Raw genomic sequence first — 24,966 nt, forward strand, 5'->3', positions numbered from 1 at the left:
TCTTAATTTAGTCATTAGACTTACACTGGGAAATATCATTGAAGAAGTTAATTTTATGATTTTTTCAATCAGTCTCTGAATTGAATAAAAAAAACAATTCTTTTTTTTAAGTGAAAGTAAGGAACGACATTAAAACTTAAAACAAATAGAAATTATTCCATATATAGAATGGGCTGTCCCCTCCTCAACACCCCATACTTTGTGCTGAGGTTTGACTCTTTCTCACATCTCTACTTTTAGAACAATAAAAACTTTAGCGTAAAGAGCGGGGTGTGGAGGAGGGGACAGACCCTTTCATATACGTAGTAATTTCTGTTCGTTTGAAATTTTAATTTCGGTTCTTACTTTCAGTTAAAATAAACTTGTTTTTGTTATTTCATTCCTAAACGTTTTTGAATTAGTGCAAGTTTTGAATTTGTTGCTTCTTACTTTTAGTTGAAAAAAACTCTTTTTTTGTTTAATTGCTTATCGTTTTTAAATAATGTTGGGAAATCCAGCTCCTTTTCCATGGAAAATTCCCTTGCTCCACGAGAAATTTATCCATAGAAAGATTATCCCACGTTACTTAAATTAGCGATATGTGCGGAACCAAACAGAACAGCCAAAGAGGTCGAAACTATGTTAATGAAAATGAAAGTCACAATATGAGCAATTCTCAAATGACTGAAATGAATGAAAGGAAAGATCTTTTAAAGATATACGTCAGAATGAAATTCATTTCATGAAAATGAAAGTCACAAGATGAGCAATTCTCAAATGACTGAAATGAATGAAAGAAAAGATATTTAAAAGATATAAGTAGTAATTTATATTCGTTTTAAGTTCTAATGTTATTCCTTACTTTCAGTTGGAAAAAAAACTCCTTTTTTTTCCAACTGAAAGTAAGGAATCAGGAATATAATGAATATTAAGTTAGGAGATATTAAGGGGAATATTAAGTTAGGAATATAAGGAAAATAAGGAATATCAAGGGGTAACTAATTTTGTAAGGCATAGTAGCAAAATGGCCAAAGAGGATGAAACTGTTTTTATGAAAATAAGAGTCACAAGTTGAGCAATTCTCCAATGACTGAATTGAATGAAAGGAAAGATCTTTAAAATATATAAATAATAATTTACATTCGTTTTAAGTTCTTATGTTATTCCTTACTTTCAGTTGGAAAACAACTTGTTTTTTTTTTGTTTATTAGCAACCAAAAGCCGAAGAAATAGAATATCTTTGGTTTATAATCACATTAAAATCATAGTTATGAAAATGCTTAAGATAAATTAAATGCTTACATTGGCTGGAAAATAACACAGACAAATTATTGCTTATATCGTCCATTATTTTACAAAATTCGAAATTTAGCGTAAAGAGCGAGGTATTGACGAGGGGGAAAACTTTCTCCTATACGTAATAGAAGGGGTTTTGTCCCCTCATCAATACCTCGTTCTTTGTGCTAAAGTTCGAATTTTGTTCCAATTCTTGAAGAGTTAGGGTTGAATCACAAATCCGTTTAATTAGAATAAATAGCTCTTTTGAAATAACGAAAAATACTTTAGCGTAAAGAGCGAGGTACTGGCGAGGGGACAAGCCCCCTCGCATTAATAATTTCTGTCCGTTTTAAGTTTTAATGTTACTCCTTACTTTCAGTTGAAAATGCTTGTTTTTTTATTTAATTTATGATTGCTTTTAAATAATGCTGGGAAATCCAGCGCTCTCTTCATGGAAATTATCTTCTCCCACGAAAAATTCCATTGAAAGGCCCTCCCACATAAACTAATACCCAGAACCCCCCCCCCCCGTCAAAAAAATCCCCCTGAAACTGTCTGTATACTTACCAATAACCAATACTATATGTAAACAATGGGTAGAATCCATAAATTGCAGCCCTCCCCCCAGGGACTGTTGGAGATTAAGTCGTCCTCAAAGACATAGCTATTAAATGTTTCGACTATATTGAACAAAACATATATTTAAAAAATTTTATGCGGTGACTTTGGGAAAAAATGAGCGTGGGAGGGGACCTTGTCACCCTCCTATTTTTTTGGTCACATAAAAAGGGCACTAGAACTTTTGGTTTCCGTTCGAATGAGCCTTCTCCCGATATTCTAGCACGAATGGGTCGATACGATTACCCCTAGAAAAAAACAGAGACAAAAAACAAAAATAAATAAACACGCATCTGTGATCTTTCTTCTGGCAAAAAATTCAAAATTCCACATTTTTGCAGATAGGATCTTGAAACATGTGAAGTAATGTTTTCTAATACGCTTAATCTGATCTTGTGATTTTCAATAAGACTCTATGACTTTTAGGGGGTGCTTCCTCTTTTCTTCAAAAATAAGGCACATTTTCTCAGGCTCGTTACTCTTGATGGGCAGGACTAAACTTGATGAAACTTATATATTTAAAACCAGCATAAAATCCGATTCTTTTGATGCATCTATTGGTGTCAAAACTCCGTGTTTTATAGTTTTGGTTACTATTGAGCAGGGTCGTTCCTTACTTACAGTTCTTTACCACGAACTGTTTGACAAGGAACAAAACTATTCTTCTTTAGAAACAAATTTTTGACGATTGCTTGCATCAGTTCCTAGCAATCATAATGAAGGATAATAAGGATTCTTTTATTAAGGGAATTTGTACCAAAAGTAGCTGGTGTCACTTACACATAAAAGTATTTCGCTCTACCAAATAATTGTTTACAAGGACGCCCTGAAGTGGGGTGGCAAGAGGTCATAAGAAAAGATTAAATTGAACATTATGATAGGGTGTAAAGAAGGAAAGCCTCGAATATATTTGGGCAGAGGAGCAAGCGCAGCTGTACTGGCATTAGGCGGCTTGGTGTTTTAGTTATTAGTTAGTAGTAGTAGTAAGAAAGAGCTGTCATAGCTAAGCAATTGGCGCGCTAGGTTGGGAATCCTTTTTCCGAGGGGCACAGGCTCGATTCCTGGCATGACCGGTTATTTGGTTTTGGACGGGGGTCAGTTGTGTGACTCTGTAAACTCAACCAAAGTCAACACAACTCTAAATGGGTACCTGGAGAAATCTGGGGAAGGTAAGCAGGAAGGGCGGGCGAAAGTAGGGGTTGGCTGGCCCCCAACCCTCATTGCACTTCCTGGCTGAAGGGCCGAGAAACGGAAATCAACACCGCCGGTTTGAAACTTAAGGTTCTAGTTCCGTCAAATTTAGTGATAGTAGAATTACCGGGGCATTTATTTGTTTCTCCTCTTCCTCCCTTTCACCAAGCTTTGGGCTCTGTGATCTCGAACCATTGGCCTCCTGGAAGAATGATTCTTAAATTAACAAACCTATCATTTACGTAAATTAAAGTGAAAAGACTAACAAAATAACAACTGTATTAACGCAATCCAGATGTCAACGAAGCGCATTGCTTTTGGACAGATATTTATCAGCTCCTTAACCTCACAAAATGACTCTCACAACATAAAACAAATTAATTGTTCTTATTGTTATAATTGAAATCATCATTTTAATTAAATTTTCTTCCAGATATTAAAACTTTGTACTAGAATATCAATATAAATACAGAGAAAAGACTGACGACGTTCGAATTCAAAAATGAGCACTTGAGGCGCATATTAAAGGTTGGGTGATAACAAATTCAATAACACGGTAATCCTTTGGAAAACTAACCAGCCACTCATTTTTGAAGAGAAGAAAATAAACAGATGGGGTTATTTGTGACACGTCTTTCAGATGGAAGAGTTGAGTATCCCACATACCGTCCAGCAATGGCAGTAATGACATCGACAGAGAGGAGACCGAAAAATGCACCGAGACGCACATGCAACCGTGATCTGCGATCTGCAGATACGTTACTCAAACTTCAGTTGGAACACTTACAAGATGTTTTACACAGCTACCATTCGAGATGTGCATAGAGGCTCGTCAGAGGTTTTCTCCAATATTTAAACTAAACTCTGACTTCATTAAAAGCATTTTTGAGTGTAACTGATACACCCAGTTGGTAAGTACAATTGTTCTGTTTACAATTGTCTTTCAAATCATTGGAACTGAAACTATTACTGTTTAAAGTGAATGTAAATAAATGAGCATAACCACTGTGATATAATCAATTACATTAACATTTTCCAACACATTAATATTGTTATTGAACATTCTTTGAAGTTTTCACAAAAAAGCCAAACTTTAGCTAAAAAAGCGAAAACCAAATAATCCATCACACCCCTGACCTCCTAAGCCATTAGACTATTAGAATTTCCGATAGGTTCAAGCTGATTGACTATACAAAAATTTTTACTCAATAACATTAAGGTCTATTTTGGAGCTGGAGACAAAATCGCAAAATACCGACACCTTCCTGTGGCTTGATCTTTTTTGTTACTTAAAAAGAGCACTAGAAGCTCAAAACCTCACATGAATGAGCCCTCTCCCAGCCAAACCGTTGACTGGTTCGAAATAAAAGACCAATGGTTCAATATCATGCCTGAAAAAAACTACACCCGCAGTCATACTTTTCTACAAAATACAAAATTTCGTATTTTTCTATACAAAAGCTTGATACCTTGGATTTAGGACTCTATTAAATATTTAATTTCGTGACTGAAATCTCATCAAGACCGTCCAAATATTCAAAAGGGTGCTTAAGGTCCTCTTGTTAAATTCTGTAAATTTGCTTATTTTAACATAAATTTTTGATAGGAAATTTAACATTGCCTATCTGCCTAATAATGGCCAACTTAGAAAGTTTCAACTTAACACCATTGTTTCTGATATATTGCATATAAGCTCTATTGAGAAAATGAAGGCACATATTGTCTTTTGATTTATCCCGCTTTCCCCGGTAATATTTGCCTGAAAATTTCAACTAAATACCCTTTACTGTTTCTTAGATATTGCAGGTACGCCCTTATAATAGCATAGACACCCATACTGTTTTATATTTTGTTCAACATCCCCCTCGACATTTCTGAAGTTTTAATTTAATACTTTTAGCTGTTCCTGAGATTTTACAGATATCATCAGTTGACACCCTGGATGCACATCATGTTTTCTTATGTAATTCATCCTTCCTTCAAAATTGCTTGAAGCTATTAACTTATCTCTTCCTGAATTATGACAGGTACGTCTTTTTGACAACGAATATGCATTTATCGTCTTTTCAATTAGTTCAACACCTCCCTTAACATTCCCTTAGATTTTCAACGTAATAGCCTTAGCAGTTCTTGAGGTTCTGCTGATATACGCTTGTGATACCTAGATGCAAGCGGTGTCTTTGATTATGTTAAACAGTACCCTCAACACTCCCTTAGATTTTCAACGTAATAGCCTTAGCAGTTCTTGAGGTTCTGCAGATATACCCTTGTGATGCCTAGATGCAAGCGGTGGCTTTTGATTATGTTAAACAGTACCCTCAACATTCATACTTCAACAACCGAATACCATAAGCTGTTCTCGAGATATTGGAGATGCACCCTTTTGACAACCAGGATATGCGTTGTATTGATAGTATCAGTACATAGTATCAATACAAAACCTGCAGTGTTTCCTAAAAATTTTAATTTTAGACCCTTAGCCATATCTGAAATCTTACAGATACACGCTGTTGTTAACCTGGATGCACATAGTGCCTTTAATTTTAGTTCTGCAACCATATCAAAATTCCATGAAAGTTTCAACTTAATACCCTAAGCTGTTCCCGAGACATCACAGAAAGGCCCTTTTTATAACTCCGATGCATTTGTGTATTTGATTTTTGAAGTAAAATCGAATACTTGTGGGGATCAAATCATGGGTAATTGTAGAAAAAGCCAAGACAGATAGTCCAATTGAATGAGAGGTAATTCTGGCATTAACCCCCTTATTAGGATTGTATAAAAAATGACGTTAGTTCATTTGTTAATAGATATATATGTCTATCTATTATCCGTCCATGCGCGATTCGTAGGGTAAGTAGAACTAAGGTATATAGTCATAAAGCTAAGATAGTCATAGAACCTATAGTTTTCCAACTATTTGGTTAATTTGGCTTGGGTAAACGTCGGGAGTAAGTGTGCCTCTCTTATTGAACCAATGCTTTTTTGTTATCTTTTAGCAAGTCACGCCTGCCTAGAGTCTTAGGCAGGTTGACCAAGAATTTTAAATTGACACAGGACCATTACAATGACTGGAAAGAGAGGTAAGCAAGGCACGCCTACCTATTGTCCTAGGAAGGTTGAACCAATAATTTAGGATTGACAAACGACCGTTCATTTGTGTGGAATGACAGCCATTCCCTGAAAGTTTCAATTTAATACCCTGACCCGTTCCTGAATTATTATACATTTCCCCCGATTTCCCAATAATAAATATTTAATGCAAATAATGGGCGAATTTTAAGATGTACGACACTTGCCCTAGGGGCTGTGAGGGGTACTGTCATCCACAGAGGCACACTAATCGGGCTTTTCGACTATTTTGGACAAAATCCCTGTCTCAGATTCTGATCAAGTGTCTTGAATGTTATTGTCGTGCATCTAGAAAAAAGGTAATTTTACCAAAAAGGTGACATTTTAGTTTAGTGACTTCTTGCTATCTCGGAAAGGGGTTAGGTTAGGAAAATGAAAATTTCGGGGATAGGTCTACATGCTAAAGTATATCCCGGGAAGGTATTTTAAAGTACCCACCTCCACTCCCTCTCTCTCTCTAGAGGGTCCTGACCGTTGTTGACCTTGAAAAATATGTGTGTTATAAAAGTGAAACCTTGCAAAATAGATCTTCTGCTTGAATGAAGTACAACAAAATAAAAATAACGAATAAATAACATATTGAACGCTAGAGTGTTACCTCTGAGAAATTACTTTTGACAGTTAAGTCGTTAGATTGTTCTTTTTTCTCGTTTTATGTGTTAACAGCTTATTGTGTTCTTTTGCTAGTTAGTGTCTGGTTTGAACCCAAAATTGTTGCAATGCTATTGGTAGCCTATCACCATTTGTCCTCGATAAGCCCACTTACAAAAATAGATTTTCAATTACTTATGGTTTTGGTAAATTATGAATTTGAAATAATGATCATTCAACACTTTTAAACGTTGCTTGGTAGTATTTAATTTTCTAGATATTATATTTTCTTGTCCTTTATAATAATTATGAAGTAATTAAATAAGGAAATGAATTACTAAGTTTTACTAAGGAATAGAGCACAAAGTGAAGTTAAGAGTGATGATATATTATTCAAGAGATGTTTTAGCATTTGACATCTATTTAGATGTTACGTTTTTCTCTGAGCTCAAACAATTGAATTATTTTAGCAATACCAATGTGAAAACTGAAAATCTTTTCGGTTTTTGCTCAAAAACTTTTTAGAACTAAGCATAAATGAAAACAACTATGATACGGTGGCTTCAAATAGTTTTTTTTTTATCACGTAAATCTTTCATTTTGTCAAAATCTAAAGTTCTGTGTGCAAGGTGTCGAATTTAAAAGTTTTTCGGAAAAAAAAACAGATCTTCAATATCACAATTAGATATATGAAACTTCTTTGATTAACAATAATAGAAAAAGCGACTTAACTCAACTAAGTGAAGGCATACAACCAAGGCCATAACCAGTAATTTTGTTCGGGGAGTGAGAATTTGAGCTTGCTTAGAAAGTTCAAATAGAACACAAGAGCAATACATACATGAAAACGGAAAATCTTTTCAGATTTTGCTCAAAAATTTCCTAGAATTAAGCATAAATGAAAAAAACTATGGCATTTCTATCATGTAAAACTTTCCTTTTGTCAAACTCTTTTCTATATTGTCTGTTTCTTTTTGAAGTCATGGCCCTAGCTGCTTCAAAGCAGTAAATATCTATCTATCATCTATCTGTAGACATCTATCAGTAGACACTGATATGCTGCATTAAAAAAAAAAAAATAGAAGTAAAACTATAGCATGGAAATTCTTCTATATGTGGAAAATTCTGTCAGAACCACTGAACCATGGCTAATTAGTTCAGTCCGCTATTTTACAAAGAGAGTGCACACATGTATTTAACAAGTTTTTTCTTATGGATTTCGTTGCATAGCTACTTCAAACAATACCATCATTACATTGTTATTTCGGTCATTAAAAAAATACTCTACATGAAAACAACCTAACAGACCTACCTGAGTAAAATTATATGGGAGTAGTCTTGCATGATAATATGACTGTACCAAACAGAAGCGGGGTTCGTACATACTGCTCAGATTGAGTTGTTCGTGTACCAGAATAAAAAAAAAATTAAAGATTCTTTGGTGTGTATAGTTGAAGGTCCTAATAGGGCCTATAACCTGAGCTCCTTCATACTCCTCTTCAACACCATAGACTTATATATCTTTCACTTGTAATCATTCTGGGATCGCATAGTAAGCATAATTGGAGGATCCAAAGCAGGATTCGATGGACCAAGCTCCTTCATTAGCCCCCCTCCCCTGCGCTACTTCTCGATTAAAGACATGTTAAACATATTTTGACCGGTGATCAGTCATGATTTATCTCTTGTTAAATGCTCGTGCTATGTATAAACATAAATTGCTCCGGTAAATATTTGATAATCATAAAAGAAATTAAGGAAATGAAAAAATATACAAATTGGACTAAATAGCATGGATTCTCTTATGGCCCCTGAAAAATTATTACTTTTACCGATGCAATCTCTTCGAATCATCTGTTTTTTCTTTCCTTTGCATGTTTACGTTTCTGCATCCTCTTTTTCCGCTTGCAAGTTCCGTCTGCAATTTGTCAAATTTGAAACTTTTTCGGTAAAAAAAAAAAAAAAAAAAAAAAAAAAAAAAAAAAAAATATAACACACCTGCAATATCACAGTTCGATGTATGAAACTTGTTTAGATTACCAATTATATAAAAAGCCATATCATTCAACTAAGTAAAGGTATACGATCAAGGCCGTAGCTAATTTTTTCGGGGTGTTAGCAAAAAATAACCTTAAAAAACGCATCAAAATTATATATTAAAATTATATATAATATTATATATATAGATTAATTATATCTGTATATGCAATTGTTATGTTTTAGGGGACTGGTCATGCCGGGAAAATGCCCACCTTTGGTAACAAGAAGACACTTGAAAATCTACGACAATAGAAAAACGGGAAATATTGCGTAATAATTGATGGTAAAAGTAAAGTTACTTACGGTACCCATAAATAAAGATCCCTAGATATTAGGCCATCCTGGCTTTTGCTCTAACAAAACATAGGGATTTATTTTACCATATCCCAGTGTTATATTCCATTTGGGTATACTTTTAAATACACTAACCTATTCTAGATCGTAAAATCTCTTAAAATCGCTATAGATCCCCCCATTTTAAATTATTATAGATTATAGTATTATTCATTAAATCACATCTAAATCGTATATGAATTCTATTCTAATTCGTTTATTATAAATCGTCATGCTACAAATCATTTAAGATTTGGAGTTAATGCTAGTTTGGGAGCTAATTCTTCTTTATTCTTCATCGTATATTCATTATAAATATTACTAATACTACTGTTTTAATCTACAAAACCTTTATTATTCAATATGAAATATTATTTACTTTCATTTAAAATTTAACGTTAACAACACCTGATAATTTTAGATATCTTAAGATCACAACCACATTTCAGACCCTAAAACCTAATAATTTAATATTTTTTTCAAAGCTATTAAGGCTTTTATCTTACTAAATGTAATAAACAAGACTAGAGGGTTGGGCAGGGCTTTCTAATCTTTCCAGTTGTTGGTTTGGAAAAGTGATACCAGTTTACTACCAAATAATTCAAGGAAGTATCCAATAATTCAATAATTCAAGGAAGTATGAAGTTCTTGTGAACAAAATGTTTTTTAGTATTCATATTTAAAAATATTTGTATCAGTGTTTTTGTAGACAATATGTTTTTTTTTCAAACACAAAAAAATATCTCCTCACTTTTTGAAGATATGTGATACAATTTATCATTTGCGTGGAAGGGACGAGATGGCAAACATGTTTACGTTCTAACTGCTGGTTTATTTATAAAAAGAAAAATAAGTAGAAAAACAATGAAAAGATAATATTTTTGTATTTTTAGAAAACGATGCTCATAAAACAATATAACATTTCCAATTTTTGTATTTTTGTATCCTAAGATGCTCAAAATTTTTTAGGAGAAAATATATTTTTATATAGCATTTTATAATTTTAAAAACTGAATGGATCTTTTAACTTGTCTGATTTAGACTCAGCCCCCTTGAATGTAACAAGTAAGAGTAAATAACCTAGAAACGGTCTTGGAGATTTCTACAATGAATAAATCACTCTATTAGATTAGCTTATAGACCACCACAGGTATTTTGATTAGGAGGGGGGGTAGAGGGTAGCCGCCCACTAGAATTTCACCTTTCGTAGATTTGAAATATGCCTTTGTTGGCAATTTCATAAGCTAATAGAAAAACGACAAAATTCACCCTAAATTTCTCAGAGTACATTTGACACCTCCCCCTACATTTCCATGAATTGGTGGCCCTAAACCAGCAAATACTTACATTTGACGTTTTCAGTTCAAACAGCTTCAGGTCATGTTTAGTCTGAAGATGCTGCAGAAATTCCCACGCCTGTTTATACTCAAAATTGCAGTAAGTGCAGATCAAAAATGCTTTATCTTCTGAATCTGAAATAACGAAAATAATAAATAAAAGTTTACCTTACTTGTGAAACCTGTTAATCTACGACAATTACACAGTTGTAACTTATACAAAAAGCATAAGATACTGATATCATTGGATTTGAGTTTCAGATCTATCCATAGGAAAATGTCTGCAAAGCAAGGTTAGAATATTAGAAGCTATAGGGATGTAAGCGTTCAGGTATTGTTCTGAAGTGTGGGTACTCCGATAGACGGAGGATTTACCGGATGTTACCCATAGAAATTGTTTGTCGGCTGTTTCAGGTATCAGACGGACCGACCATATCTCCAACCGCAGGCTGTACGAAAAATATATTTCAATCCCTCTTTCTGGGGTTATAATGAGAGAAAGGTTGAAATTGTTAGGGTATGTTCTGTGGATGAAAGATTAACAAATATAGTCCCTGTTGGACAACCATCTAGCACCAAACGGAAAAGGTCGTCCCCGAACGGGTTGGGAGGATGTTGTAAGGAAAGATTTAAGGGATATGGGAGCTTCATGGGAGTATGTAAAGAGATAGACTTTGAGCAGATCGAGATTAAGGAGGAGCATGCGTAGCTATGTTGGCCTAAGGTGGTTTGGTATTGCATTGATTTGTGAGTAGTAATAGTAATAGTAAATATATCCATTCATAGAGCCAGAATTACCACATTACTTTAAAATTTTTCTTTGAGATTGATCTAAACTTGTAGAAACATAGAAAAACTTTTCTTTTTTCGCCAATGTCCAACCAATTTTCAGTCTACTTTTTAAACTAGAAACTAGAAGTGTAATTTAATATTTGGATAAAGCTTAATCTTTGCTATGGAATGACGGTAAAATTATTCCTTTACATTAACAAATTAAAATCTTAACACTGCTGAAAAATAACATATCAAAAATATGCACTGTGGAAATAAACCTTAAATAATAGCTAAATATGTAACAACGGCCCAAGGATTGTCTTACCATTAGATTTATTTTAGTGTTCTAAGGTATAGTATTAATTTATTTGCTAATATATTAAAATAAGTTTATAGTTTTCGAATAAAAGACATAGCATATTAAAAAAGAGATGGAATATAGATTTTCAATGTTTTCTGCTTTGATTTCTAGGATAAAATTTATCAAATATATGCAATATTTTAAGACCATTTCTGTGAAGCGCTTATGCAGTAAAAGAATTAAAAAGAATTAAATTTGAAACGACAATACTAGATTTCAAGCAAAAAAAAAAAAAAAAAAAAAAAAAAAAAAAAAAAAAAAAAAAAAAAAACGTGGGTACTTGTGCATTGTAGCAACCCTGGTCAAGAATTTTGATCTTTAAAATCCGAGAAAAGCCTGTTTGTCTGTCTGCAGTAGATTATAGTTAGCTTATTTTCATTGAGAAAACTACGATGTAGGTACATTTCTTTTTATAAAATGTTTAATGTATAGAGGTGATTAGGTTAGGCATTTAACATAATGATTTCTTGGTGGCCCACTCTCCATAATTTTCTTTTGTAGTTTTCACAGTTTATTTTCTAAAGTATTATATTTTCGTCATATTTTGAGTACATTTCATTAGGGTTAACCTAACTTCACTTTTTGAGTGGGGTCGCTATAATGCATAATTACTCAAACCTGTTTGCTGAACAATCAATCGTGAACCATGCAGAAAATTTAATTTCACTCCATTTCAAATTTAGTAAAATATCGAGGTTACGGTACTGCGAATAAGGATGTGTTTGTAAGGAAAGCTGCCCTTAAGTAGTAAAATGTCCTTACTATTTATCTATTGTTAAGTTCAATTATTATTTACTAATTATTTATTAATTATTTTATTATTTATAATTATTTAATTATTTATTAATTATTATTTTTCATTGCTATTATGCTATTATTTTTAACGGAGCTGATTCAAAAACATTCATTCATTCACTAATTCATTCATTTATTGTCAGAGAGATAGGAAATTATGAGGTTAGAAAAATGTGGGATGGTAATTAAATAGAGCTTCAAAAGTAGCTTTTCAACGTTGTACTAAATGACAAAAAACTAGAAGTGAAAGAAAGAGCAACATTAAAACTTAAAGCGAAAAGAAATTAGGAGGGAAGGGATAGCCCCCGTAATGTACGGACTAATTTCTGTTCCTTTTTTTTAATGTTGCTCCATATTTGTTCATCTGAAAGTAAGGAGCAATATAGAAAATGCTCAAAAATCGTACTTTTAAAATCGAGAGGATGATTGAATGAAAAGAAGGCTGGGACACCTCCCTGGATATTGATGCTCAAAGGTCCACAAAAAGAGCAAAGTGTTATTTTAGGAAATAAATTGAATTTTTAATTTTTTCAAACCTTTGCTCTTCGCTTTGGGATAAAATTTACTGCATACTTTCCTCCTCAGCATAAATACCTATGCAAAGTCTGCCCATTTTCCACCAGTCGGTGTATATCTTGGAGTGCCTGTGCCACTATTCATGCCACACTTCCAACACACCTTGCATATTTCTGCCGCAGTTGGCACAGTCCCTTGGCACACCTGTGGATCCGTCACGCAAGTACAGTGTCGTGATACTTGGCACAATTCTGCTACCCTTGGAAACCCCCTCCACACATGACACATTTCAACTATGCATGGCACACCACTTCCGTGAATGGCGCACTCCATCACGCGTGACAGGCGCCAATTGGTGTACATAATTTATTCATCTGTGAGTAGCTTTGATCAAGAGTCATTCAATGCAAGTTGTTAGCTTTTATGAGCATTTTATCTAATCTTTTCCTTATTATTCCATAGTCTCGTTTATGCCTCTAAAGATTAATTGAAGCCATTACCTCTACATTCATTAGTGCTGTCACCGGTTGCACATTTGCAAAGAAATCTCATTTTACAGTAATCTTTCTTATGCTCCAGAAGGGAACCAATTTCGGAGAATAGCTCCCGGCAATTCCCACAGATTAGAAGGTCTGGATTGCCTAGAAAATAAGGAACTTTCTAAGTCAACTTACTTGAACGGAAATTCCAGGTTAATGGTAGAGAATAATGAGGCTGTTGTAATTCCTAGAGGATTGATTTCCGTAGTTGTGGTTGTCATTTAAGAGACTATATAAACAAGAAACGACATAGAAATAGAGCTCAATTTTGATTTCTAGCTCGTGGTTCTTAGTACTTGATCTCTAAGTGTGCATAGTGCAATTCTAAGCAATTTATTAGGCTATAGCCATTTATCTATATTATAGTCTTTTTTTTTGCAGAGTACCTAAAGTGACATCTTCCTTTAATAGAGACGTCTGATAATTAATTTTAAGAATTATTTTGATGATTAATAACAATTGTAATGTAGTCAATAGATATTAACTAACAATCTTAATAATTTTAATAATGTAAATAGTAAACTATTGCTAGTTAGTTGTATAACTATTGCTTTAATGATAAAGTTTCGTGAGATTGAAGGCTCCTCCATTAATGTTTATTTGTTTGCTTTTTTCTTTATTTTTGCTTTCTTTTCCGTACAAGACAACGTTCTCAAATTATGTACATGGTCCTTTGTCTTTCATAGTGATAAATGGTTCGTTGGTTATCTGGAATTTCGTTGGCTAGCCTTTACTTTAGCCCACTTATCCATCAATATCGAGAAACCACTCACAACGAGCCACAAAACTATTAACTTGAACTAAGTCATTATCTTGCAGTTTAATATGAATTATCAGCATAGAATTAGACAATTATTATAATATACTTAACTTAGAGATAAAGTAAACTAAAAGAATCAAAAAACAATTCCAGAACATTGCCATAACAGAAAAAGGTGAAACTTTCTATCATCTATTTGAAAAATCAAGTGAGGTTTTACCAGACATGCTAAAAACTATCGACACTTTCTCGTCCTGCTTAAAGAGGTTTTCCTCCTTTATCCGAAGGTATTGAATATTTTCCTTTTTTTTTACTGAGGCTTACTTCTTACCGTCCTGAGCTGAGTGTTCAGTGCGCTAGACTTTAAAATCCTTTGCCCATAAGGACAGGCGCTTGAGTCCTGGTGTTGCTGGTTATTTGGTTTGGAACAGGATTCAGCAGTGTGACTCTGAAATCTAGCGAAAAACACTGGAAGTGTCAGATGATTTGCCCCCGGCCGCGCATTGTACTCCCGGCCAAAGGCAGTGATTCAAAAGACCGGTACCGGCTCTAAGGAGACCACGGGTCAGCATGCGAAAAAGTTATAAGTTTTTTTCTTCCTGCAGACACGAATAGCCTTAATAAAAAAAGGAAGAAAAACAGAATCCAAGTTAGGGTAAAAAGAAAAAAAAATTCTGGAGTAGATCTTTCTAGCCTTACCCTATCCAGAACAGCCCTAGAAAGATTTTCAACTCGAGCCTAAGTCCTTACCCTGTCTAAAGAAGTGGCATCAGTGCTTTCCTGTAGGAGGAGCGGGATTGAGGTAAGTAATTAAAAGCAACATTTCTATTTAACCCATTTTAAGACTTCATAAATAAATGCAACCTAAAACGAACAGAAATTACAATAAATAACCATGTCAAATTCAAAACGAGTAGAAATTAACATGAGTAGGGCTCAAAACTCCTCTACCTTCCCAGGGCCAGAGCATAATTTGCACTTTACTGAAAAAATACAAATCAATGTGCATTGTCAGTTTAATTTACATATACTGATATTTATTACTTTAAATGCTAATAATATTTGATTGATTAAAGTTATAAAAGTGAAAACATTTACAATTAATTTTTTCCGTAAAGTGCAAATTATGTTCTGGCCTTCGGGAGGCATAGTTCTGACCTTAAATTCCCCAGGGGCGTGACTGGGCCTCACTTAAAACCTTCACCCTTAGGCTCTTGTTGTTAGTATCAACCTTAAAAGCCTTTTATATGAAACACGATTCAAACGTTAAATAAATCTTTTTATATTCAAACACGAAAATACGACGTGTTTGTCTGTTTATGTTTAGCTGCACTCTGATGACCATTACTCTTAAAAAAGGCACTAGAACTTCTGATTACCGAGCCAATGAGTCCCCTCCAAAGCATATACGACCACCCTTTCTATAAGAACATTATATATCCACAGGGCATAACCTACAATCCTTTTCATGAGAGCTGTAGGGGGGGGGGAGGGATTGGTCTTCTTCACATTCATAATTTCCCAGCCCTTCAATTACGATGAATAAAACTGTTACCTCCAAATTTTGAGGGAACTAGAACTTCCAGTTTTCAACAAATAGGCCTCCTCTAAAGTTCATACAACTTCCATAAAATACTCTTTCATAAAAATCATAAATGCCCCGGGGTACAACTCACAACCCTTGCCCCAAATTCTGGGGGTTGGTTTCAACCCTAAAAGCCTTGCTATACGATATTTAGACTATTTTGAATAAAATGGCTGTCTCAAAATATCTATTAGATGCATTTCAGGATAATCCGACGGGTGTGTCTGTGTGTGTGTGGGGGGGGGGAAAGCTCCCTTACAATCACTTTGACTCTTAAAAAGGGCACTAGAGCTTCTGATTAAGGATGCAACGAGCCCTCCTCCCAAGCCCATATAACCACGCTTTCTATGAAAACATTATATGCCCCAAGGGAATAACTTACAACCCTTGCCCGGAGGGCTGAGGTGATTTTTAATCCTCAAAAACATAATTTCAGGACCTTTCAACTGCGTTGAACAAAATGGGTATCTCCAAATTTTGATTGGAAGTGTTTTTGGAAATCATGGGTGGGGGGGGGCATTTGCCCTCTGTCACTTTTGACTAGTAAAATAGGAGCTAGTACTCTCAATGTCCAATCAAAAGAACCCTTTTTGAATTTTCTGCGACAACACTTTCTATCAAAACCCCATATGCCCCAAGGGCATAAATTACAACCACTGTCCCGAGGGCTATTGGGAGGGGGAATTGTCAACTTCAGAGACGCAATTTCCAGGCTTTTCAACTACGTTGATCAAAATGGCTATATACAAATTTTGATTGGAAGTGTTTGGAGCAATGATGGGCATGGGGGGCATTCGCCCTTCAATTGCCCTTTCGACTATCCAAAGGGGTGCTAACCCTCTCATTTTCCAATTCAATGAGCTCTTTTAGAGTTTTCTGCGACAACCACTTTCTATAGACCTTATATGCCCCCCCGTGGCATAACTTACAACCTTCGCCCTAAGGGTTGTAGGGGGTTTTCATCGTCAAAGACATAACTTTGAATTACGTTGAATTACGTTGAACAAAATTCCTATCTCAAAATTTTGATTCGATATGTTTGGGGAAATGGTGGGTGTGGGAGGGAGTTTAGTTGTCCTCTAATCAATTAAAAAGGGCACTAGCCGATTCAATTGCCATTTAAATGAGCTCTTTTTGAAGTTTCTACGACACCTCCTTCGATACGAAATGCCCTGGTCAAAAAGCCCAATAAATAGTACAATGTGCCAATATCGTTCTTTACTTAGGCAGCGCTATTGCACTTCCTATGATTACTTATTAAATATGTCCCCTGTGTATTTTCGTCAATAAGAATAAGCAGGAGCTGACTTATTTGTTGCCAAAAAACAGCATCAATTACTGGATTCCATTGAAAAAGATTTTATAGAATATATTTTTTTATGCAACAAACCTCAGAACTCATCGGGATGATTTAATATGCTCCTAATTTTTAAACCAGATTAATTTCCAACTGCCAAAGATCTGTTGAGCTTTCACTTGAATAAATTAACAGATGGCTACGATGGAATAATCTTTTCCATGAGATGGTTTTTAGACAGATGTAAAGCACCAAAGACAGTAGTTTTTCAGTGTTCTTCCTAGATTTTTCTTGTGCCAGGTAATCAGAGTAATCTGTGTGTAAGCGTGTATATCATTTCGTCTTTGTAAATTGTGGCACAAACAGAGAAAATTCCCCAAAAGAGGTCAGCAGAGGTTATTTTAGAATATAGTCATTGATTCCACATCAGGCGTTTGATTCTGTTGATAGACGAGCATTAGCAAAGGCTTTATCCTTGTGTGGTATATCAGACAAATAAATGAAAATTATAAGTTCTATGGACCAGAATAACACTGCTGCGGTTAAGGTAGGAACTGAGACTAGCAGCTGGTTTTGTGTTAAATCAGGAACTAAGCATAGTTGTGGTCTATCCCCCTTTATATGGATCATTTTGATGGACTTCGTCTTAAGGAGCACAGAAAAGGCAATGGGAGACTACGGAATCAAATGGGGAGGAAAAAATCTTCTGGACTTAGATTCTGCTGATAATTTAAGCATCTTAGATGAAGGTGTGAGCAAAATGAATGAAGGTTTAGCGGTTTTACGAGTTTAGGGTACTAGAAAAGGTTTAAAAATAAATGTTAACAAGACTAAGTCACTAGGGCTAGGAATAAGTGAAAATGAAAATGTGACCCTGGGTAACGAAAAGATTTATCCGGTGGGCAGCTTTACTTACCTTGGTAAATAAGTAAAGATGGTGGGAACAGTGAAAAATGTAAAAGTAGAATAGTTAAGGTTCAGGGTGGTGTTTTATAGTTAAAAAAAATATGGAAGAATAGGAAGATAAGTCTACAAACCAAGGTTATTGGAAGCTACAGTAATGACAGTGGTTAAATATGGCTCTGCTCCCACCATCTTTGCAACATCTTCACTGCTCCCATCATCTTTCCTAATAGTACTACCAAGGTAAGTGAAGCTGCCCACCTGATCATTCTTTTTGTTGCCCAACGTCACCTTTTCGTCTTCACTTAATCCTAGTCGTAGTGACTTAGTCTTCTTAACATTCTAATCAACAGCTAATCAACAGCATAATCTAAGTCCAGGAAAGTTTTTCCACCCCATTTGATGCCGTGGTCTACCATTGCCTTTCCTGTGATCCTTAAGACAGATTCCATCAAAACGATCCATATCAAGGGGGATAAAACACAACCCTGCTTAACTCCTTATATAATACAAAACCGGCTGCTAAAATCATTTTCTACCTAAACCGCAGCAGTATTATTCTCGTACATAGCAATAATCACTTTCATATATTTTTCTGGTATACCATATAAGGGTAAGACCTTTGCTAAAACTCTTCTATCAACAGAATCGAACCCTTGCTCATAATCTAAAAATGAGGACCAAAGGTGTCTGACAACTAAGGCAATTCTCAATTATTAAGGTTAAAAATTTGGTCGAAACATCCTCTACCTTTTCTAAAACCGCGCTGTTCTTCTCTTAAAACTTTGTCTACAGCATCTCTCAGTCTAAAATGTATCATATTACTCAGTAATTTGATACCAACAGACACCAGGATAATGCCTCGATCAGTACGACACTCACTCTTATCACCTTTCTTATACGGTGGTTTAATCAAGATTTCCTAAAATCGCTAGCAATTTCCCCTTTTTCTAAAATCGTATTCATAATCTTCAGTAACTTATTTCTAACCTCGGAGCCACCATATTTGAGAAACTCATTTATCACAGTATCAGCAACTAGAGCCTTATTATTTTTTATTCCTTTTAGTTCTGTCACTAATTCTCCCTCACATAATAAATCTTGCTTCATATCTAAGGTATCACAAACTTTTTCATTTTACTCTATATCATTTCCCACAACCGTATCTCGGTTTAGGACATTCTCAAAATGTCCCGTCCATCTCTTTTTAATTCTTTCCTTATCACTAATTGTGGCCCCCTTCCTATTTTTAACTGGGACAAGTCAGATTGACTACTCCCTCTCAATTTATTATCATGCCAGTACAAGATTTTACTATTATGCCGTCTAGCTGAATCTTCCAGATCCTCGGAAATTTTATCCATGGCCTCCACTTCACACCTCCTTAGTTCATATTTTAATACTTTCTCCACTTCCTTTACATTCCTTTTGTTTTCATATGATCTGTCACTCAGATAATTCTTGTACATACCCCGTCTCTTCTTTTTGAATAAAAACGCCCTTTCACTAATAATCCTAGTTGTAGTCTTAACTTTCTCCCCTAAGACATCGTCATTAACTTCGCAAACTGTTTTTCTAAAATTATTCAAATCATCTTCCATATTGTAAAATTTTAAACTCTAAAGCTTGGCAATCAACTGTTCCTGGAAAGTTTCTCTAAAATTCTCATCCTAGAGTCTATCAACATTATAACTTCCCGGGGGGTAGTTACCCTTCCGAAATTTCAGCTTTAAATTAACCCTAGAAACTACTAGATGGTGATCTATACTTTTAACATCAATAACAGCACTCCTATATACCCTAATATCTTGTATTGATCCTGCCAGTCTTTGGTTTACTATAACATAATCAATAAGGCTTGCTGTCTTACCATCACGTGAGTACCATGTCTTCTTATGGGCCATTTATGACCAAACACCGCAATGGTTATAACTGGATCGTTATACCTACAAAATCGCTGTAGCCATTACTGTTTTCCTTTCTTACACCAAATTTACCTTGGCTAGGATATCATCTATTCCTATTTCTTCCGACCTGGGTGTTGAAAACTCTCCTAGTAAAAACACCATATTTCTACCTGGGACCCTGTCTATTTGCTCCTGTAGCTGTAAGTAAAATTCAGCTGAGTCACTAGTATCTCCGTCTGTCGGTTCAACAGTGGCACATACTACTATAACTGATACCATAAACTTTTTAGTCATAAACTGAGCAATTGGTTTTCTATTATTAATATCTTCTCAGCCTAAACAAGACTTAGCAGCTTCCTTCTTCATCAAGAGCCCTTCTCCCTGTCTATGTACCCCATCCTTCCTGCCTGAGTAAACAAACTCTATATGACCCAATTTCATGCTTCCTAGCTCTGGGATATGAGTTTGTGAAACTCCTAATAAGTCCAGTTTGAATCGTCTGAATTCGTCAGTCAAAATGTCAACATGATAGTATTTTTTAACGCCGTAACATTCCAAGTTCCAATTTCCACGTTCTTTAAATAATTGAAATTATTTTGGCCCCAGGAAAAGCAAAGATCCCAGATATCAGTACAAGACGGGGATTGGCATATCTTCTCAAGTATACACCGAAGCGCTTAAGCCGACTTAGAACCAGACAACAAGAAATCCCTGGGACATCCAGCATTAATAGAGACATCTTACAATTCTGGGCCCATCTTGGTCACAACAGGGTTTTCAGCACTTGGCGATGCTCTTCTATCAACTAAAGTCGGAAACCGGTACAGAAAGTCCCAAGCTCATTACCTCTGACTCATTATACATTCATGCCTAGACATATTATGCTGCTACGGGGAGGCAATCCATAGTAGATAACATAGCTAGGAAAAGGCTTCCAGCCCCAAAACGCCCGTCAAAGCAGACAAAGCCCAGAAGAATCATCTGTTGATCAGAATCCCTTGCGATTGCTGTGTTGTTTACTAGGATTTAATTTCCTCGAGGGACGCCACTCCTCAATTGGGAATAGAGTTGACCGCAAGGTCCCCAGTCTTGAAGGTACCCCGAAAGGGTCGAGGCAGCCCTTTGCAGAGGTGGTTGTCCAAAGACCTGGATCTTAAACCCTGCCGCAGTTGTCCTCCTATAGAGGATCCTTCCACGATGATATTCTGCGTCACCACATAATTTAACCTATCACTGGGAGAAGCTTTGTAACTCACGGGGCGTGTGGACACACCGGTGGGCAATGTTGAGTGTACATTTGAGGGACCTTCTCCCTCCTCCACCTGTATTTATGGCCCCGGGCGAAGGGGCCTAGTTTCTATTATTGACCCTCAGGGACAAGATCCACCCTTGTTCCGTGCCTAAATATACCCTACACCCTACCTATATGTAAGGCTTTCCCTACCGCCACCTGGGGACATGCTGAGTGGTCTATGGGAGGCCCCTAAAGAGCAGTAGACTCATAAATCTTTTTTTTTTGGATAACTTTTTTTTTGGGGGGGGGATAAATGTCTTAAATTTCGTTTGGAAAAAGGTTATCTGATGAATTCCTTTACATTATGTGTTGGTAGCTCTGAAAAGCCGATGAAGATTTGTTAGATGTTTTCCAATGAAATTGCCTACGGATTTTTCTGGGTACCCAGCCGACTGACCCAACTTCAAACAGTAGGTTGTATGAAAAGTGTGGTTCAATCCCGCTTTCTAGGGCTATAATGAGAGAAAGGCTGAAATGACTAGGGCATGTTTTGCGGATAAAGGATGACAGATTACCAAAGATTATCCTCTTCACCCAACCGTGTAGGGCTAAATGGAAAGCAGGTCGTCCGTGGTTGGGGTGGGAGGATGTAATAAAGAAAAATTTAAAGGAAAGGGGGGCTTCCTCGGAGAGTGTAAAGAAAGAGGCTTTGAACAGATTGGGATGGAGGAGGAGTGTGTGTAGCTGTGCTGGCCTCAATCAGCTAGGTTCTGTGGTGAGCTGGTAGTAGTAGTAGTGGTAATAGTAGTAGTAGTAGTAGTAGTTACTAGGGGGATTTTGTGAGCTCTGACAGAAGGTTGACAGCCAAATACCGCAACGGATCTTTTGCACTAGTTATAGAGAGGGATGACTAACTAGGATGTAAGAAAAATTTCCATGCATTCTTGTTGATTTCAGCCAATCATTGTTTCGCTTCGATTTCTTACAGGTACTCTTTAATCTGTATTAGTGGCTTAAACAGCATATATTATCTTAGCATACTAATACCCAATCTTTTCTCTTCTCATGCACGATACTTAACAAAAAAAACAAACTTTTTTTTAGTCAATATGGCTTGCTTAAGTCTCATAAAATAGTCTAAATAGACTCATATTATCGTGATAAATCTTGACAGTTTAATCTACGTGCATTTCTGATGCAAAGAGACATTCCCTCCAATATGAAAGAAGAATGTTCCTCTGTAGTGAACGAGAAGAGACAAAGCATAATATTTAGAATAATGGAGCAATACCATATATGAGTATACTGATCGTTAATGTGAAAGTAAAAACTGTCTAAAAAGATACACTGCCTTAAATAAACTTATGTTATACCCCTAAATCATGATTATTTCTCTTTTTCTGACAGGTTAATTTTTTCTCTCTATTTCTGACAGTACTTTTATTTTGTTGGAAATAGCTTATGCAAATGGAAAAATGATATGGATTTGGAGGAGTCCTAATGAGCCATGCAATAACTAAAAGCACATTTAGTTTCCAAATGCTTTTTAGAGGATGTAATTGTGTTTTAGTTTAATTGTAAATGAATTAGATTATAGCCTAGGTGTCAGCTATTTTTCTTTTACCATTTCTTGTGTTTTCTTCGTTTTTTTTTGTTTTCTGTTTAGACCATCAGAAGATTATTAATAAATTTTATAACATACAGGGTGAGAAAAAAGTAAAGCAAAGTTCTTTTGTGAAAGAAAAGTAGGTTCAACTCGTATATGGTATTCTTTATGGTACTTTATGGTTGCTGTATGGCACTATATGGCACTATGGTACTATATGGTATTGGATGGTTGCTTTATGGTACTGTATGAAGTACTGTCTGAAGTATGGTACTGTCTTCAATGAGGGTTGCTGTAATTTTGAGCGTAGTAAAATATAAATAACTCCAGAATCTAAAAAGTTAACACCTGTCATCTACAAATGCTCCTAGTGTCAAGATAAAAATGTTTAAAAATAAAGCAAAGAAATTAGCATATCGTTCTTAAAATGACAGCCAATATTCTTTTTAGAATAGATATTCATCTAGTGAGCCAGAAAAGATTTCAACTAAAAATTTAAGAAAAGCTGATCATTTGTAAATAAACTGGCCGTCTTAAAATACACATCGTCACCACTAAATCAAAATATCCATTTATTTTCAAAACTGAATTATTAAACTGATAAGCAAAACGCAAACAAGCATTAGCGAAAGTGCATAAAAGGGACATGGCTTATGGTGCTTTTACACCTCGCCGTAGAAGCTTTCACACTAGCATACCATAAGGTATAGAACAAAGATGTCCAATTGACCCATCTTGCAATATTAAAAATAAGGGGTCGTATATTAAACGTGCATTGAAGTAATTGGTGATGATGCCACGGTGTGTCGAATCACAGTATTGTCATGTTTGTTAAGCGATCAATCGATTCAAACATCATTTCATAACTGTTAAACGATATTGTTAAACTATTGAACGGTCATATGATTAAAACTGATAAGTAACCTCAGGAATATATTTGGTTGCATCATAAGTTATTTTTTTTAACATTTTATGTTTTTTTATTATTTTGTAATTCTATTGAATTCCTTTTGTAAAAATAGAATGTTCTGAATAAGCTTACTTTTAACAGGTAGAATTCATGCATGACGTATGAAACAAAGAAAAGAGAAGATATAATAAATGAAAAACAAAATCAAATAGGTGATAAAAAACGAGGATTTTGTCCACCAGTATCAAAATATAAAGACAAGCAAATATTTTGATAAGGACCTCCGCCAAGTTTTCCTCAGTGCTCGAAAAAAAGTGCAGCATCATAAATTGTAGCATATATCAAATAATTTCTCAGTTAGACATCTACATCATATACCTTTAGTTTGTGCTTTAACGTGCATTGTTGCTTTATGGAATCTTACGGAACAAGTTTGGTCTGTAACATAGACTCGAGCTTTCTATAGAACTTCATTTTAAGCAAACTTATGTTACCTTATGGAAAATTTAACATACTGGCAACAAAATAAAATTTACGGTTGAGCATAAACCGCGTTAAGTAAGCGCTAAGTACATAAAAACGGAACATATAAAATAAAAAAATACAAATTAAAAAGAAACAAAATAGAAAGACAAATTAACCTAAATATAAAGACAACCATTAAAAATTAAAATATCGAAAGCTATACCGATTATCGGTACCAGTAGGAAGCAATCAAACCAACAGAATGTCGTGAAAAAAAATCCTAGTTGTAAAATGAGTGGCTATCATTAACAAAAGAATTTTATTTTAAAAAAAGTAGAGTTGAGAGAAAGAGTCAAACTTTAGCATAAAGAGCGGGGCGTTGAGGAGGGAACAGTCCCTTTCATATGCGGAGTAATTTCTGTTCGTTTTAAGTTTTAATGTCGTTCGTTACTTTCAGTTAAAAAAACTTGTTTTTTTTTTTATTTAATCACATTAAAACCTAAAATGGGTAGAAGTCAAATTATATAACAAATAGAATTAAAAAAAAGAACGAAAATTTTTTTCATTTTAAGTCTATCCAAAATACATAACCATTGTCATTTATAGATTTTTCGGAAAATTGATTGGCAATCTATTAATGTAATACCATAGAGACATTGGGAGTTCACTGGTAAAAATCTGAGTAAAAAACAGTCCGTTCATTTTACTGGCTTAATATCAAAGACAACACAGTAATGCCGCCTAAGTTTTGAAAATGTAGAGTTGTTATTTCCTCCAATTATTGCATTTGCTGATCTGTCTATATTTACCACTTC

At 35.0% G+C, this 24,966-nt stretch overlaps 2 protein-coding genes across 3 annotated transcripts in view; one reads left to right on the forward strand and one right to left on the reverse strand.

The window, feature by feature from the left end:
- The window catches only part of LOC136036728 (RNA-binding Raly-like protein), a gene marked incomplete in the record, with an annotated part of 113,052 nt that overhangs the window by 5,705 nt on the left and 82,381 nt on the right, over nucleotides 1–24,966 (reverse strand). Inside the window, 3 exon segments of the mRNA XM_065719077.1 lie at nucleotides 3,194–3,268; nucleotides 10,510–10,634; nucleotides 13,446–13,586. Of these exon segments, the coding sequence (XP_065575149.1) occupies nucleotides 3,194–3,268; nucleotides 10,510–10,634; nucleotides 13,446–13,586 (341 nt within the window).
- LOC136036729 (uncharacterized) overlaps nucleotides 17,492–24,966 on the forward strand; it is a 132,054-nt gene continuing 124,579 nt past the window's right edge. Inside the window, exon 1 of one of the 2 annotated variants that reach the window (XR_010619777.1) lies at nucleotides 17,492–17,511. The gene's annotated coding sequence lies outside the window, so the exon portion shown is untranslated. The remainder of the gene's footprint in view (nucleotides 17,512–24,966) is intronic. The other variant, XR_010619778.1, reaches the window with a different exon arrangement.

This window comes from Artemia franciscana, chromosome 15 (genome assembly GCF_032884065.1).
Source record: "Artemia franciscana chromosome 15, ASM3288406v1, whole genome shotgun sequence".
NCBI classification, from domain to species: domain Eukaryota; kingdom Metazoa; phylum Arthropoda; class Branchiopoda; order Anostraca; family Artemiidae; genus Artemia; species Artemia franciscana.